Source organism: Sorex araneus, chromosome 4, assembly GCF_027595985.1.
Source record: "Sorex araneus isolate mSorAra2 chromosome 4, mSorAra2.pri, whole genome shotgun sequence".
NCBI lineage: Eukaryota > Metazoa > Chordata > Mammalia > Eulipotyphla > Soricidae > Sorex > Sorex araneus.
In genome coordinates, this window is record NC_073305.1 from 6,949,685 (window position 1) to 6,967,497 (window position 17,813).

The following is a 17,813-nucleotide window of genomic DNA, read 5'->3' on the forward strand; positions in this document are numbered from 1 at the left end:
CGGGCGCCGTGGCGCGTGCGCACTCTCGCCTCTCGGGCGGCAGCCATGGCCGGCCAGGAGGATCCGGTGCAGCGGGAGATCCACCAGGACTGGGCGAACCGGGAGTACATTGAGGTCATCACCAGCAGCATCAAGAAGATCGCGGACTTCCTCAACTCCTTCGGTGAGGGGCGCGCCGCCCCCGCGCGTCCACTCCCGCGGCCGGGGGCCGCCCCTCGGGACGGGGCAGCGGGAGTGACCGGAAGCCGGGCCGGGGGCGGCGCGGGCCGCAGAGGCGGGGCCTGCCCCGCGAGGGGCCGGGCTGGCGTGGTGGTCGCCGGGTGTCCGTTCCTGCGCGGAGTCTGGCCCTCGGCCGCGCCCGGCTCCTGCCGCTCCCCCGGCCGAGCTCCCCGCGGCCCTCGGCAGCGGCCTTTGGGGCGGGGGCAGGTGTGGGGGCCGCCCCGGGGGTGCCCAGACCCGCGTCATGGACCCCAGCGCCGTGGGCCGCCCCCGACACCCCCCCCCCCCACAGCGGTGCCCGCGCGTCCCGTCCCGCAGGAAGGGCCAGGGGGGCCAGATGGGCATCCCGGGCGGGCTGCATGGTGGCGGCCTCGCGGTGGTGCCGGGGGTTCTTTGGCGCTGGCCTCGGTCCCCCCCACCCCGCCGGCCCCCGAGTCGGTGGCAGGTGCTCGGAGGGGGGCTGTGCTTCCCGGAGCCCTCCCGGGGCTCCCGCGGGTCAGCGGGGTCAGGGGGCGGCCCGGCGGCGCTGGCAGCCTGAGATGCCGCGGCTCGTCTCGGGGTCCTGGGCCAGGCGCGCGGGGAGGGGGCGGGTCCGGTCCGGCCGGCACGTGCGCGTGTCCGGGGAGGCAGAGGAGGGCTGTCGGCCCGGGGTGCGAGGTGGCACTGCCAGGCCGCCCTGGTGGCAGCGCGGTGCTGGCGAGGGGGTCCTGCTTGGTGTTTGCGGGTGGCACGGACAGTGCTCAGGAGTCTCTGGGAGGCGGGGATGAGCCTGGGACGCCACACGCCACCCTTCCCTGCCCGTGTTTCCTGCTCGCGTCCCCTGCCCCTGCTCGTGTTCCGTGTCGCGCGGCCGCCCCCGCAGCCTGGCAGCTCCCTGGGTGTTCCGCGCCTGAGTCATCCCGGCTGGCAGAGGCAGCCCCCTCCCCGCGCCGCGCCCCTGCGCGATTATCTGTTTATGCACTTTGAGTTTTTTTACCTTTTTATCGAGCCGCTGTGCGATAGGCCCTTACAAAGCTGCTCGTGGCTGGATCTCAGCCGTGCAGTGCTCCCACGCCCGTCCCAGCCAGTGTCCCCAGCCTCCCTCCCGCCCTCCCCCACCTCCTTTGGTCTTCTTGGGGAGGGACTCGCAGTCCTGTTACTCTGCCGTCACTCCTCTCCGTGCTTGTCTCCGTCCTGTGTTCTGGAGGCATCTGTGCTGAGATTGATCACGTGTTTGCTTGGTTTGGGGCCACACCTGTTTCGCTGCGGGATTCCTCCTGGCTGTGTCTCCTGGCAGGGCGAGGGACCCTGGGTCTGCCTGCTGCGCTGTCGCTCTGGCCTGGTCTGTTAGGCTTAGCTGAGGCAGGTGCTGTCTCTCGGAGTGTAGTGATAGTTGTTCCTTAGTGCTCTCAGTAGCGGGCCACTCCCCCGGGTGCCTGGGATCCGGCCCGCGGCCTCGGAACCGCATAGCTCGTGCTTCAGCTCCTGCCAGCTTCCAGTGTGAACGGCATTTCACTAGGCCGGAGGGACAGTGGAGCGGGTCGGGCACCTGCCTTCTCGGCTCCAACCCTGTTGGACTCGTGGTGCTGCAGCTGGCCTGAGCGACCCCCAGCGCCCCTGAGCTCCCCGCCACCCCCCGCGCGCTCTCTCATCTGCTCCTGGCCTGTTGCTCCTGAGGGCCATCTGCTCGGCCGCAGGAGGGGGGTTGTCCTGGGGCTGGAACTGCACAGCTGGCTCGGACACTTGCCATCTGCCTTCTTGCTCCAAGGCCTGTTGGCAGAATTGGGCTCTGTGGTGGTCAGACTGAGCCCCCCATCCTGCCGGCTGGCCCCCGCCAAAGACCCTTGGACCCCTGGGCTCTGGGGGCTTGGCTCTCCCCATCTTCCCCATTTCCTAGCTACATTGTGGATTCCGGGTTCGGGTGGATTCCTTTGGGTCGTCAGGGCGGGGGTGGGGGCAGCGGTACTCAGAGCTGGGCTGCGGGGGATTGAACTTGGAGCGGCCTCATGCAAGGCAGGCTCCACTCACTCTGTGTGTGTGTGTGTGTGTGTGTGTGTGTGTGTGTGCGTGTGTGTGTGTGTGTAGTTACAAACTCTGTGTGTGTGTGTGTGTGTGTGTGTGTGTGTGTGTGTGTATGTATGTGCGCGCGCAGTTCCAAACATAGCCTGTATTTCCCCAGACATGTCTTGTCGTTCAAGACTTGCGACACTCAACGAGAAGCTGACGGCCCTGGAGCGGAGGATCGAGTACATCGAGGCCCGGGTGAGTTCGGGGGGGGGGGGCCGGGGGGGGCGCGGGCGGGGGGGGGGGGGCTGACCTGACCCCAGCTTACCCTGACCCCAGACGCTGGCCCTGCTCCTGCTCAGCACTGACCTCGCTGCCCCTTGCTTTGACAGGTGACAAAAGGTGAGACCCTCACCTAGGGCCCCTCCGGCCGCCGCTGGGACCTGCTCTCCGGAAGCCTCCGTGGACCAGCCCGCGGCGCCTGTTCCCTCTCTCTCCTTCAGAGCAGCGGGGCTTATTCTTGGTTTTCTTGTTTGCAACGTGTGGCCTTTGCGCCCTGCCGTGTCCGTCTGGGAGTGCCTGCGGGGAGCAGGCCAGGGGGACGCTGGGAACCACCGAGAAGCACCTTTCCCTCTCAGTCCCGTTTTGTAGAACTTCTGCTCGCTGGGTTGGAGACGTCAGAGCCACATGCCTGGACGCGGGCACGGCCCCGGCTCGTCTCCCCGTCTCGGCGTCTCCCGCCGCGCTCGCGTTCCTTGTCTCTGTGATGCTCTGAATGGCCTTTGGCCCCCGGGCCCCGGCTCCGGGGGGGACCGGCAGTCCCGGCTGAGCCCCCGCACCAGGGCTGGGCCCCCGGAGAAAGCTCTCCTGCCGTTTGTGGGAGGTCAGGGTCGGGCTCCGGCTGGCTGGACGGACCCTTCCGGAGTTTCCTTTCTGTCACGGGGGGTGTCTTTGCTGCCCGAATCTCCCTAATAAACTCCTCCACTCCGCCTGGCCGCTGTGTGTGGGGGGGAGGCGGTGTGGGCGCAGACCCTGGCGTCCACGGCTCCACCTGCCCTCGATGGCTCGGTCGCAGGCACGTGTTCCCCCGCTCCGCTGCCTGTGACCTGCTGAGGGCACGCGGCCAGCGCGTCTCCGTATCGTCACAGCCAAGTTAGATGTCTCTTTCCTGGGGCCGGCGAGACAGGACAGTGGAGGGGCACTTGCCTTGCCCACGGCACCATGCGGGGGCCCCGGTGCCTGGCCAGGAGTGATCTCTGAGCACAAAGCCAGGAGTTGGCAGGTTCAGCCCCAAAACAGCAAATGACATCCTTTGGCTTTGTTTTGGGGGCGTCCCTAGCAGTGCTCGGGCGAGAGGGCGGGGGTGGGTAGGAGACGGGCCTCTCGGGCCTAGAACTGCCGCTGAGCGAAGCCGCCTCACCTCGAGGGACTGTCCCTGTGTGGCGTCTCCCCGGGGCCGTCACCAGGTGCTGTGCACACTCGCCCCCATGCAGGGCAGACTCGTGCCCGGGCTCGCTCCTGTCGTGCTGCTCCAGAAAGGGCTCCTGGATCTTTGCGTTTATTTCCTTGTTTTTTATTTTTTTATAGCTTAGAAGGATTTATTCAATAACAATGAAAAGGAAAATAAAATATTTACCTAAAAATGAGTAATCGACCCGGGTTCGATTCCCAGCAACCTGAGCACCGCCAGGAGTAATTCCTGAGTGCAGAGCCAGGAGTAACCCCTGTGCATCGCCAGGTGTGACCAAAAAAGCAAATTAAATAAACAAACAAACAAATAAATAAATGTTTTGAATTTGGGCTGGAGTGACAGCACAGCAGGTAACACATTTGCCTTGCATGTGGCCGACCTGGGTTCGATTCCCAGCATCCCATATGGTCCCCCGAGCACCGCCAGGAGTGATTCTTGAGTGCACGAGCCTGTGCATTGCCAGGTGTGACCCAAAAGGCAAAACAAAAGTGATGAGAAAACCTGAAAATGGAAGGAAGTGAAAAAGTGTTTTGCTTCATGGAACTTTGAGATATTTTGCTTTTTATTTTTATAAAGTAGTTCACAATACTCGATTACATTTAATATTCAAACACCAGTCCCACCACCAAGTTTTTTGCTTTTTGTTTGGGGGCCACCCCTAGTGGTGCTCCGAGCTTGTTAGGAAGGCCATCCCAAGTAGCTGAGACAGGTCTCTCCTGGACCCTGGCCATGCCCCATGGCCTGCGGAGCTCGTAGGGTGGGCTCGTCTTCCACGGCATCCCTTCCGTCCATCCTTTTTTTGAAATTGGGTAGAGGGAGGGTTTGGGCAGTACCCACAGTGCTCAGGGATCACTCCAGGCAGGTTTGGAGGACCATATGGGTTGTCTGGAATTAAACCGGGGTCTGCCACATGCAAGGCAATCTCCCTGCCCACTGTACTATGGCTCCAGCTTCGCTAAGATAGGTTTGTTTTTTTTTTTTTTGGAGGGAGGGTGCCATGAAAAAAAACAATATCCAGGGGTTACTCCTGGCTCTGCACTCAGGAATTACTCCTGGTGGTGCTCGGGGACTATGTGGGGTGCTGGGACCAAGTCCAGGTCAGCCGGCTGCGTGCAGGGTGAGAGCTGCACCCGCTGTGCCATCGCCGCAGTCTCCCCGGGAGATAAGTTTTACTGAAGCTAATTTAGAAACTAGAGGGGAGAACACGGGCTTCTCCAGAGTGGAAATAAGCAGAGACAGGTAAGCCAGCGGGTTAGTGCTCTAGGGAGGCGCGGCCTGAGAGCTAGAGCTCTTCGGCCTTCCTAAGGCAGGAATTCTGTGAAAGGTCAAGGGGATTGTATTTGGTCTTTGCTTCTGTTTGGGGATCATACCCCGAAGTGCTTGGGGCTTTACTCCTGACCTTGTGCTCCGGGATTATTCTGGCAAGTCTTGCAGGACCAAAAGTGGCGCCCGGGATCGAACCCGGCCAGCTATGTGTAAGGCAAACACCCTACTGTGCCGTCTCTCCAACCCCGAAGGTTCAATTACTTTAAGGGCCGGGGACATAATACCAGGTTAAGATGCTTGCTTTGCCCAGGGCAACCCCAGCTCCATCCCGAGCACTGCGTGTGGTCCCCCAGACTGCCAGGAGAGACCCCTGAGCACCGCCAGGTACAGCCCAAAATAAATCATTTTAGGGGCTGGAGTGATAGCACAGCGGGTAGGGCATTTGCCTTGCACGCGGCCAACCCGGGTTCGATTCCTAGCTTCCCATAGGGTCCCCTGAGCACTGCCAGGAGTAATTCCTGAGTGCAGATCCAGGAGTAACCCCTGTGCATCGCTGGGTGTGTCCTGAAAAGCAAAGAATAAATCATTTAAAAATAACAATCATGAAGTTCGGTCACGGGGGAGCCAGTGTTCGCAGTCAGTTGAGGGGTACAGTGGGTAGGGGCTTGCACGTGACTGGCCCGCTTGGATCCCCGGCACCTCTGAGTCCGGCCAGTAGTGATCGCTGGGCACCACCAGGTGAGGCTCCAAATGATACTGGTGCTCACCCTTCTCCTGGGGCCCCCCGAGGGGACACCGTTGGAACTTCCGGTTGAGGATACGGAGAGCAGGGCCAGTGGGAGGGCAGGGGAAGGGCCAGCAGGGCTGTGCGATAGGACAGCGGCGAGGGCGTTTCCTGCACGCTGCCAGCCGGGTCTGATGCCCAGCACCCCCAGGAATGATTCCGGAGTGCAGAGCCAGGAGTAAGCCCTGCGCGTTGCCGGATGTGACTAACCTCTCCCCACCAGAAATAATAAGGCAAGTAGGAGCTGACCGGGAAGGAGACGGGACGGCGAGTCCCGCTGGGAGCGCTGTGACCGCCCAGCGGGACATGGACATGGACGGGTTTGGCTGGATCTGAGACCTGTCCGTCGGCTCACGCTGGCAGCATCCAACTCAGGGCTGCAAACGGGCAGTAAAACGCTATACACAGGGACTTGAGCCTGGTCTCCTGTGTCCTCCAGATGGGCCGAGTTACCAGAGCACTGTGACGAGGAGTAGCATTGAAAATGCTCTGCTTTAGTTTCCTAGTTTATGTCGGAGCCTGCTGGATTATTGGTGAGCACGGAAGGATCCAAGTAGACAGTAAAGCTGTGGCTTTGCATGCGGCCAACCCAAACTTGAAACCCCACACTGCCTGTGGTCTCCCCGTCCCCATCAGGCGTGAGCTGGGCACAGCCAGGTGTGGCTCAAATTAAAAGCCAGAACAAAGGGGCGGGAGCCGCAGCACAGCCAGGAGGGTGTTTGCCTCACACACAACCCAGGTTCCACCCCCGGCATCCCATATGGTCCCGCTAGCACCACCAGGAGTGATTCCTGAGTGCAGAGCCAGGAGTAACACCTGAGTATTGTCGGGTGTGACCCCCCAAAACACAACAACCAACATCACTAAACAGTGCAGCCTAGGGGCTATCCCAGGAACTTCAGTGGGTGTTGTGTGAACGTTCGTGCGCTCGGCGCTGAGATAAGGAACGCGGAAGAAATATGTCTCATGGAGGACCAGGCTCCCTCTGGCTCTTGGCAAAGGCAGAGCGCCTCATGTATCTCCTTTTATTGATCATGGTACCCCTAAAGGGCGCAATACAGTGATGTCACCAAAGGCATCGAAAGATGTTCCAGGAAGAACATTGAGGCAGCATTATTTCCTTGTATCTGCAGGCCAGTAATCTAGGCCTCGGGAAAGAAGATACAAAACCAAAACAAAACCCTTCCTTGGGCTAAAAGCACTTGGATTTACATCCCAAAGACCAGGCTGGGCTGCCACAGGAAGTCTACATGTCAATTACAAACTGGGCAGCACCTGAAATCTACATCCCAAAGACTAGGCTGGGCCAGAGCCTGCATTTTGCAATCTCAAAGGTCAGGCCTGGCTAGCACCTGAGATCTGCATGTCAAAGACCAGACAGGCTTCTGTGAGACAACGACAAACTGCCTCTTTCAATATGCAGAAATTATTTTCTGAATGCAGCTTGAAGGGGAAAATGTTCCTGTCTGTAGTAGTCTACCTGGGCTCGCCCTGGTAGCTCAGTCCATCCCCAACAGGTAGGCAGTTTGCTCACCATACTGAGCGAAAACACAGAGAAACCTTTGAGATAGTACAGTGAATACGGGGCGCTGGCCTCGCACCCAGGCTGCTGACCCCATAGGGTCCCCCGAGCACCACCTGGAATGATCCCCGAGTGCAGAGGCAGGAGTAGGCCATGAGCACTGCAAACTGCGGCCCCCAAACAAGAAAATACAGCCAGGCTGGGGATCGACTTGGCACCACAGCACATACCTGACTGGGGCCTGAGCGATAGTAAGGCAGGGAGGGAGCTGGCTTTGCACACGGCTGATCTGGGTTCGATCCCCTGCACCCCAGATGGTCCCCCAAGCCCACCAGGAGTGAGCCCTGAGCACTGCTGGCTGTGATCCCCAAACAAAGAAAGAAATAATAGAGTGAGCCGTCTTGCTCCTGCCCCTGCCGGCCTCCTGTCGGGGTCACCGGGACATTGAGATGGCCACGGCTGGACCTTGCTGACCATGCTGCCCTGTGTTGTCCGTTCTGGCCTGAGGAATGCAGGGGTGCAGCCAGGTCTCGGCCTTGTCCTCCTGAACGAGGAGGGGAAGTGCGGGTGTGGCTGGTCCCTGAGGAATGTTTCTAGTTCCTTTATCCTAAAACTGGTGTAACAGGACCCTGTGTTCTGAGAACTGGGTTTATCTTGTATTTCCTACCCGGAGAAATCTGCAGTCACTCCACACCCTTGCTCGGCCAGTCCCACAGAAGGGCCCCTTGTCTATTTGGTTAAATAATGAGGTGCCTCTGTCGGGAATTTGCAGATAAAGTCAATGTGCAAAGCAATTGCCAGACTAGAAGAGGGGAAAGGCCTCCCTCAGGGCAATGGGCGAGGCAGTGGGAGGGAGAAGGGCCCTGAGCTCCCTCTCTTCATTCCCTTCATCCCCTTCTGATGGCCAGGGACAGGGCGGGGCGGGAAGGGACTCCTGGGCCATTTCTGAGAAGCCAGGTGGAGAAGCGTCTCTGCAGGGGCCGGAGACCATTGCTTTTCTGCTGAAGGCCGAGCCCAGCACTTGCGGTCGCCGAGACAGGCAGCCCGAAGTAAAACTTCTCTGGGACAGAATCGTTGTTTGCTGTCCACTGGACTTACAATTGTTCTTTTTTATTTTATTTTTTTTCTTTTTTGAGTCACACCTGGCCATACTCAGGGTTTACTCCTGGGTCTGCACTCCGGGGGTCATGTGGGATGTTGCCGATCTAACCTGGGTCGGTGAAGTGCAAGGCAAACCTGCTGTGCCGTAGGGTACCTGCCCAGAGTGATCTTTCTGACGATGAAGTTTTACCTTCAATTTTTATGAGAGAAAAAAAAGCAGAGCAATCTATTGGTCTGTGAGATGTTTGTCATCCTACATTTTCTCTGCAGTTTGAGCTGTTCTGTGATCACCTTTTTTTCTGTCTTTTAAATTTTGGGTTTTTTCTTTTTAAAAATTTTCTTTTTCTTGGGGGCTGGAGCAATAGCACAGCGGGTAGGGCGTTTGCCTTGCACGTGGCCGACCCGGGTTTGATTCCCAGCATCCCATATGGTCCCCCGAGCACCGCCAGGAGTGATTCCTGAGTGCAGAGCCAGGAGTAAACCCTGTGCATCGCCAGGTGTGACCCAAAAGAAAAAAAAAAAAAGAAGTAATTCCTTAGTGCGGTGCCAGGAATAACCACTGAGCACCACCAGGTGTGACCCTAAAAGTAAAAAAACAAAAAACCTTTTCTAGGGTCAAGGAGACCGTTCCATGGGCTGGAGTGCAGGCTTCCATGGACCTCGTCGCCCTGGAGTGGATAGGCGCCTCCTGGGAGAAGAGAGGGAGGCAGCTTGGAGAAGGGCGTCTGCGCTTCCCTGCACCCAGCAGTCACCCAGGAAGTGCCCAGACAGTGCAGGACAGTGCTCACATCTCAGTGGCCCCAGGAGACCATCATCAGGTCACACCTGGCTCCACCTGTGCCCAGTGGGGAACGGTCCCTGCCACGGCAGCCACGGGGGGCTGCAGTGAGGAATTATTCTTCGGAGGAAAAGGAAATTGTGTCCAAAATCTTACCCAGCCTTGCTAGATCCGTGGCCCGGGAAAGAATTCCAGGAGGAGATGAATGGTGACGCAGTCAGTTTGTTACGTGGTCACACGCCTGAGCCCGGCCACCTGCTGAGACAGAGACAGGACAGTTTTCAAGGCTTGATTCACACGCTGAGTGAGACACACTCATAAAAGGGACTCAGCGCCGAGGGCACTCAGACAAGAGACTCAGCGCCGAGGGCTCGCAAGCCTGAGACTTGGAACTCGGCTGGACCCCTGGGAGAGGCTGGAACCCTGTGCCCTCCTGCCCGGTGCATCTCAAAGCCTTGAGCAAGCAGGTGCGGAAGCAAACCGCAGTTAACACATCTTACTTTGACTGGAGCGACAGCACAGTGGGGAGGGCGTTTGCCTTGCATGCAGCCGACCTGGGTTCAATTCCTCCATCCCTCTCGGAGAGCCCGGCAAGCTACCGAGAGTATCCCGCCCACACGGCAGAGCCTGGCAAGCTACCCGTGGTGTATTCGATATGCCAAAAACAGTAACAACAAGTCTCACCTGGAGACGTTACTGGTGCCCGCTCGAGCAAATCGATGAACAATGGGTCGACAGTGCTACATTGACCTGAATCAACCTAGTTATCGGTGGTCAGATGTCTGGGCATTTAAGTCCATGCCCTTGGGGTCTGGCATGTTTTTCTTACAAGGCTGTAGACTCATCACCCTGGGGCACACGGTGGAGTCTGGCTTTCCAAAATGGAGTCGCTGTGGTCCTTTTGGGTTTAAAATAAAACTGAAATAGGGTGCTGGAGAGATATACAGTCGGGAGGGCGCTTGTCTTGCATGTGGTTGACCTGAGTTCACTCCCTGGCATCCCACAGGGTCCCTCGAGCTCAGCCAGGAATAATTCCTCAGCATGGCGCGAGGAGTAACCCCTGAGCATCGCTGAAGAGTGTGACCCAAAAAAGAAAATAAATAATAACAAAAAAACAGACTACTTAAAAGCTTTAAGTCCACTTTATGTTCCTACTGTCTAAGCTACCAATCTAATCTACTTCTGCATTTAGAAATTAGCTGGTTTAGGGGCTGGAGTGATAGCACAGTGGGTAGGGCGTTTGCCTTGCACGTGGCCGACCCGGGTTCGATTCCTAGCATCTCATATGGTCCCCTGAGCACCACCAGGAGTAATTCCTGAGTGCAGAGCCAGGAGTGGCCCCTGTGCATTGCCAGGTTGTGACCCAAAAAGCAAAAAAAAAAAAAAAAATTAAATTCCAGATCTATCACTCCGTCTAAATTTTTTGAATTTGGGCTGGAGCAATAGCACAGCGGGTAGGGCATTTGCCTTGCACGTGGCCGACCCGGGTTCGATTCCCAGCATCCCATATGGTCCCCTGAGTACCGCCAGGAGTAATTCCTGAGTGCAGAGCCAGGAGTAACCCCTGTGCATCGCCAGGTGTGACCCAAAAAGCAAATTAAATAAATAAACAAACAAACAAATAAATAAATGTTTTGAATTTGGGCTGGAGTGACAGCACAGCAGGTAACACATTTGCCTTGCATGTGGCCGACCTGGGTTCGATTCCCAGCATCCCATATAAAATTTTTGAATTCCTGGAGCAACATCTCAAACTCTACACCACTGATAAACCACAAGTAGCACAACACACCACATTAGACGGGAAGTAAAGTAGAAGGCAACCAATCTCAATCAACAAGATACAAACATACAAGACTTAACGACATGTTAGTAATTTCTTCTACAAGAGATTAATGGCTCCTTGGTGAGATACAGCAATATTCACAGACTTTGTTCTAAGGAAATACTTTTAGATCATTTTTAGCAAATTATAACAAACAATATAAAATACGTTACTCAGGGCCTGTTGTAGGGACAGCCTTGGGGGTGGTTGGGAAAATTGGAAATAATGGTGGTAAGACAGTGCAATGGTGGGTGGTGGGATTGGTGTTTGAATATTGAATGTAATAAATCATGAACAACTTTATAAAAATAAATAAATAAATAAAAATAAGTTTAGACTCTTTACTATTTTTTTTGCCTTTTGGGAGTCACACTTGGTGATGCTCATGAGTTACTCCCGGCTCTGCCCTCAGGAATTAATCCTGGCAGTTCTTGGGGACCATATGGGATGCCAGGAATTGAACCTGGGTTGGCCGCATGCAAGGCAAGCATCTGACCCACTGTAGCTCCCGTCCCCTTTACTATTTAAAAAATATCACTGCATCACTGTATCACTGTCATCCCGTTGTTCATCGATTTGCTCCAGTGGGCACCAGTAACATCTTCATTCATTCCTGTTGTGTGCTAGTGTAGCCCAGTGGTGTCTGCTCGCTGTAGGAACACAAAGACCACGTTGTTGTTACTGTTTTTGGCATATCAAATACATCATGAGTAGTTTGCCATGTGGGAGAAATAAATAAATAAAAAATAATAAAAATAAAGAGGTCATGTGGTCGCAAATGCAGCCACACCGTGCTCCAGGAAAAATTGCTCTCTTCTGGGAGCTTTGTTTCAGACTCTCTGGATCTTGCCCTTGATGAGATTACGTGGCCCCGGGGGAGTCTGTGGGTGTGACTGCCAAGCTTCTGGGAAACTGGGGATCTGGGGGGAGAAGGCCCAGTCCTAGGGCACTGACCCCCCCCAGGAGCACTGACCCCCCCAGGAGCACTGACCCCCCCAATACCAACTCCCCCGGGAGTACTGATCCCCCACGTGGCACTGACCCCCCCCAGGGGCACTGACCCCCACCAAGAGCACTGATCCCCCAGAAGTACTGACCACCCCAGGAGCACTGACCCCCCAGGAGCACTGACCCCCCGGGAGTACTGGCCCCCAGGGGCACTGACCCCCCCAGGAGCACTGAACCCCCAGGAGCACTGGCCCCGCTGCGAGTACTGACCTCCCGGGGGTACTGACCCCCCCAGGAGCATTGACACCCCCCGGGAGTACTGGTCCCCAGGAGCACTGACCCCCCCAGCACTGACCCCCCTGGGAGCAATGACCCCCCGTAGTACTGGTCCCCAGGAGCACTGACCCCCGGGGAGCACTGACCCCCCGGGGAGTACTGGTCCCCAGGAGCACTGGCCCCCCAGAAGTACTGAACACCCAGGAGCACTGGCTCCCCAGGAGCACTGACCCCCCCATGGGAGCACTGACTTCCCAGCAGCACTGGTCTCCAGGAACACTGACACCCCCAGGAGCACTGGCCCGCTGTAGCACTGACCCCCGGGAGCAGTGGGGTCCCTAGGAGGACTGAATCTAACCCCCCCGGAAGCACTGGACCCCAGGAGCACCGACCCCCGGGAGCAGTGGTCCCCAGGAGCACTGGCCCGCAGGAGCACTGAACCCAGGAGCACAACTTCAGCAGCACTGTCCCCAGGAACACCGCCCCGTCGAGCGGCTGCCAGCGCGCAGGCGCGAAGCCTCCTGCCGCGGCGGACGCGCGATTCCCACCCCCCCCGCGCCCGGGAGCGCGCACGCCGCCGCCCGGGAGCGCGCACGCCGCCGAGCCCCGCCCCCACGGCGCGCCGAGCCCGAGGCCCGAGTCCGGCGGGTCCCGGTCCCGGCTGGCGGGCGGGCGGCGCGCGGACATGGAGGCCGGGCCGCGGCCGCGCCGGGTGCTGCGCTCGCTCAACTCGCGCGAGCCGGCCCAGGTCATCTTCTGCAACCGCAGCCCGCGCGTCGTGCGGCCGCTCTGGCTCAACTTCGACGGCGAGCCGCTGCCCTACCCCACGCTGCCGCCCGGCACGGGCCGCCGCATCCACAGCTTCCGCGGTGCGGCGGGGACGCGAGGCAGGGGGGAGGGGAGGGGAGGGGCGGGGGGCGCGGGCAGGGGGCGCGGAGCAGGGAGCGCGGGACAGGGGAAGGGGGGCGCGGGGCGGGGCAGGGAGCGCGGGGCAGGGGAAGGGGGGCGCGGGGCAGGGGCAGGGGGGCGCGGGGCAGGGAGGGGTCAAGGGGAAGTGGAAGGGGGCCGCGCGGGGAAGGGAGATGCAGGGCGCGGAAAAGGGGCCGGGCGGGGCGGGGGAGGGGCGGCCGGATGGGACTGGACGGGGCTAGACCGGGCTGGACCGGGCCAGTGGCGCCGCCAGACGGGACCGGACTGGGCTCCGGGGGGTCGCGGCTGGACGGGCTCCTGTGCCCTGAACGGGGATCGCGCCTGGAGGGGCTTTTCTGCCCCCTGGACGGGGTCGTGCGCGCCGAGTCCGCGCCTGGAGGGGCTTTCGGGTACCCCTGCCCGGAGCTGCTGTGCAGCCCCCCTGCCCGCGGTACCCGGGTCCGCCGCCACGTGCAGGGCCAGCGCCCAAGCTGACCTCTCGGCCGCAGGGGTCGCGCTTTCCAGGCCAGCCCCGAGAGGGGCAGGAGGGCCCGGGCCTGAAGCAGAGGTGCCGGGCCTGAAGCAGAGGTGCCGGCACCGCAGGACCTGGGAGGGGGGAGTGTCAGTTCCTGCGCCCTCTCTCTGCCCTGCGGGGTGTTTGGGCCCTGGGGCCGGGGGCTACACCTTGCTTGGCTCGGATCACCCCCCTCCCCGCCTCCGTGGGGTCCACACGCAGGTGCTGGGGCTGGAACTGGCTCAGCCGTGTGCGCCTTCCCACCTGGACCCCTGTCGGGCTTGGGGGTGGAGAAATGGGTTCATTACCAGCTTTTCCTTTCCGACCTGGTGGCTTGACTTCAAAGCAGCCTGGTTGTGAAGGGGTTTGGGGGCGCAGAGGGCCCGGGAGGGACCTGTTGGGAGCCACTGGGACTGGTCACTGTGGGGGCAGAGGCCTCGGGGACAGTCAGTCTGTCCATCTGCACCCAGGGCAGTGGTCACTCCGAGGTCGGGTTTTCCTGTGCTAGAGAGGCTGGTGTTTGTGTGGCTGCCGATCGGGCGGCTGAGGCATGAGAACCTGCCCTTTGCACTTTGGCCTGGGCCAAGCAGCCTCTCAGCACCTCAGGGGTGAGGACTGAGTCAGTACCCCAGGGGTGAGGACTGAGCCTCTCAGCACCCCTGGGCGAGGACTGAGGGATTGACTGGCAGATGGGCGTCCCGGGCTGCGGGCGGCGTCTCTGAGGGAGAAACGGAGGTTTGCAGGCTCCTAACGGCTGTGCTTGCCCGCAGGTCACCTGTGGCTCTTCAGGGACGCGGGCACCTACGACGGGCTGCTGGTGAACCAGACGGAGCTGTTCATGCCGTCTCTCAACGCGGACGGGCAGCCGATCTTCGCCAACATCACGCTGCCAGGTACCCGTGCCCTGTCTGACCTCACGGCCCTGCCCGCCCCGGCCTCCCACGCCCGCCAGAAGGAAACCCCAGCGATCACGTTTGTCCCACACTGATGCCTCTAGGGTGACAGGCAGCCGGCTTCCTGCCTGTCTGGGGCCGCCAGCCTTGGCATCAGCTTGGGGTTACGGGTCTGAGGGCGCCTCCCTCCCAGCCACGCCCCTGCCCTAGGTGGTACTTTTTCTGTTTGTTTGCTTTGGGGCCACACCTGGCGATGCTCAGGGCTACTCCTGGTTCAGCACTCAAGAATTACTCTTGCCAACGCCTGGGGGATCATATGGAGTGCTGGACGTCAAACCCGGGTCGGGCACATGCAAGACAGACCCCTCCCCACTGCACCATCGCCCCAGCCCGGTGTCTTTTACTTAGTCCAGTTAAGCTTATGGTGCCAGGGGGCTGGAGTGATAGCACAGCGGGGAGGGCGTTTGCCTTGCACGCGGCCAACCCGGGTTCAATTCCCAGCATCCCATAGGGTCCCCTGAGCACCGCCAGGGGTGATTCCTGAGTGCAGAGCCAGGGGTAACCCCTGTGCATCGCCGGGTGTGACCCAAAAAGCAAAATAAATAAATAAATAAATAAGCTTATGGTGCCAGTAGGCAGCTTAAAGAGAATCTCTGAATTGATGTTAGGGTCCTGGTTTGACGATGGGTGTAAGACTCGGGTGGCTGGGGTCGGAGCGATAGCACAGCAGGTAGGGCGTTTGCTTTGCACGTGGCCAACCCGGGTTCATTCTCCGGCATACCATATGGTCCCCCAAGCACCGCCAGGAGTAATTCCTGAGTGCAAAGCCAGGAGTAACCCCTGAGCATCGCTGGGTGTGACCCCCCTCAAAAAAAAAAAAGACTCGGGTGGCTCTGGGGGTCTCGGTTGGTGGGGGCAGCGTGGGAGCCCCTGGCGGGGGCACGCGGCTCAGGCCCTTTGCTCTGCCGCAGTGTACACCCTCAAGGAGCGCTGCCTCCAGGTGGTCCGCAGCCTGGTCAAGCCCGAGCATTACCGGAGCCTGGACATCGTGCGGTCCCTCTACGAGGACCTGGAGGACCACCCGAACGTGCGGCGGGACCTGGAGCGGCTGACGCAGGAGCACCTGGAGAGCCAGCAGCGGGAGGACGAGCCGCAGGCCGGGCCCTGAGCCGGCCCCCCGTGCTCGGAGGGAGACCCCCCTCCGCTCGCTCCCAAGGTCATGCCGAGAGGCTGGGGTGGAGTGAACAGAGTGGCCTTTGAGGCCTGTCCCCGTGGGCGTTTATCACGGGACACAGTTACAGTGTCGCTCCCTGGAGCAGCAGCTCTGCTCGAGGACTCTGGCCAGGCGGTTCTGGGCTCCGTGTCCGGCCAGGGGCCGCGGCTGGTGATGGCCGCGTGGGGCCGGCTGAGGGGCTGCGCGTCCCCTGGGAGGCAGAGGCGGACCCACATGCCGCCCCTCCGAGCCCCCTCGGGCCTCCTCAAGACGGCTGAGACTTGGGTGGAATTTTGGAGATTTTGCCCTTTTTGTGGGGAGAGGGGGGCCTTACTGTGTGTAGAAAGCCGGCGTGTGAAAGGGAACCGTTTTCATAGGGAGCACTTTCGGTCATTTTCTGCATCCCACACTTTTTTTTTTTTTTTTTTTGCTTTTTGGATCACATTCGGTTATTCCTGGCTCTGCACTCAGGAATCACTCCTGGTGGTGCTCAGGGGACCCTATGGGATGCTGGGAATCAAACCCGGGTGGACCGCGTGCAAGGCAAACGCCCTCCCCGCTGTGCTATCCTTCAGCCCCCAATCCCACACCTTTGTTGTGGCTGTGTTTTATTTGCCTGCAGGTGGGGACGGGGCTTCCTGGACCTCAGGTGGCTTGCTGGGGTTTGCATCTCGCTCCAAAGAGCACCTGGGCCAGGAGGTCATTGCCAGGTGCAAATACTTCCATTTCTTTTTGTAAATCTAGGGCATTTCTCCTCCGTGACTCTTGGATCCAAACCCATAAGCTCTAGGGGCCAGAAAGAGAGTGCAGTGGGTAGGGTACTTGTCTTGCACGCTCTGGTTTGCTCCCCAGCATTGCTACAGGATCCCCAAACACTGCCAGGAGTGACCCCTGAGCACAGCTGGGAGTCAGCCTCAAGGGCCACCTTCTCAAATTGAGAAGTTTGAGTCCACCATCTCCCGATTCTGCTACCAGGCTTCCTTTTATTTTATTTTATTTTATTTTATTTTTGTTTTTATAGGTCACACCCAGCGATGCACAGGGGTTCCCTGCTGTGCTATTGCTCCAGCCCCCAGGCTTCCTTTTTTTTTTCTTTTTGCGTCACACCCGGCGATGCTCAGGGCTTACTCCTGGCTCTGCACTCAGGAATTACTTCTGGCGGTGCTCGGGGTACCCTATGGGATGCTGGGAATCGAACCTGGGTCAGCCTCATGCAAGGCAAACGCCCTCCCCGCTGTGCTATCGCTCCAGCTCCCTTGTTTTGTTTTTAGGAGTTTAAAAAAAATTTCCCCCTGAGGCTGGAGCAATAGCACATCGGGTAGGGCGTTTGCCTTGCCAGGGTTCAATTCCCAGCATCCCATATGGTCTCCTGAGCACCGCCAGGGGTAATTCCTGAGTGCAGAGCCAGGAATAACCCCTGTGTGTTGCTGGGTATGACCCAAAAAGCAAAAAAAAAAAAAAATCCCCCTTTGTGATAACTAACAGTTTAAAGAAAACTTCCCCAGGAGAGGGGCCAGAGAGGTGGCAGAGTGGGTAGGATGTTGGCCTTGTATCCCACCCAGGTTTGAGCCCCGTCACCCATTATGGCCCCTGAGCTCAGCCGAATGTGACCCAAAAACAAAAAATTTCCCCGGTGGAGAAAATGTTGGAAAAAGACCGAACAGTGAAGGGAAGGGAAAGATCCCCTTGGATCCGCTGCGTGGGTGCGAGCGCCAACCGAGCCCTGGAACTCCCCACCTCCCTTCGGCCGTTTCTTGGTCAGTTTTTTCAGTGGCGATCATACTGTATATACAGTTTTGTATTCTACTTTCTCATTAAAGTTTATAATAAATATTTTTCCACGGTGTTACCAGCTTTCTGTAGAGCTTAGTTCCCCCCCTACCCAGGTCCCGGGGCTGTTCCTTGGCTTCTCCCACTTGCCCTTTTCTTGTCCCTGTTCGCCAGAATCCCTGTGCTGAGTCGGAGCCAAAAGAGGGGAACAGTCCCCCCCCTCCCCTCTAAATGGCCCCTGATCTGGTTTCTCTGAATGGTCAACAGAAGCGTGGTCCTCTGTTCACTTTTGAAGCTTGTTTGATTCCCTGAAATGCGGAATCTGAGGGGGAGGGCGGGGG

At 58.9% G+C, this 17,813-nt stretch overlaps 2 protein-coding genes across 2 annotated transcripts; both read left to right on the forward strand.

Annotated features, from left to right (window-relative positions):
* BRK1 (BRICK1 subunit of SCAR/WAVE actin nucleating complex) lies at positions 1–3,191 on the forward strand. Its single transcript, XM_055135937.1, has 3 exons — positions 1–163; positions 2,378–2,460; positions 2,595–3,191. The coding sequence occupies exons 1-3, from the start codon at positions 46–48 to the stop codon at positions 2,619–2,621; spliced, it is 228 nt and encodes a 75-aa protein (XP_054991912.1). The 5' UTR covers positions 1–45; the 3' UTR covers positions 2,622–3,191.
* A 9,074-nt stretch (positions 3,192–12,265) lies between these two features.
* On the forward strand, positions 12,266–17,548 carry VHL (von Hippel-Lindau tumor suppressor). Its single transcript, XM_055134984.1, has 4 exons — positions 12,266–12,278; positions 12,740–13,042; positions 14,367–14,489; positions 15,461–17,548. The coding sequence occupies exons 1-4, from the start codon at positions 12,266–12,268 to the stop codon at positions 15,655–15,657; spliced, it is 636 nt and encodes a 211-aa protein (XP_054990959.1). The 3' UTR covers positions 15,658–17,548.
* Positions 17,549–17,813: the final 265 nt, after the last annotated feature.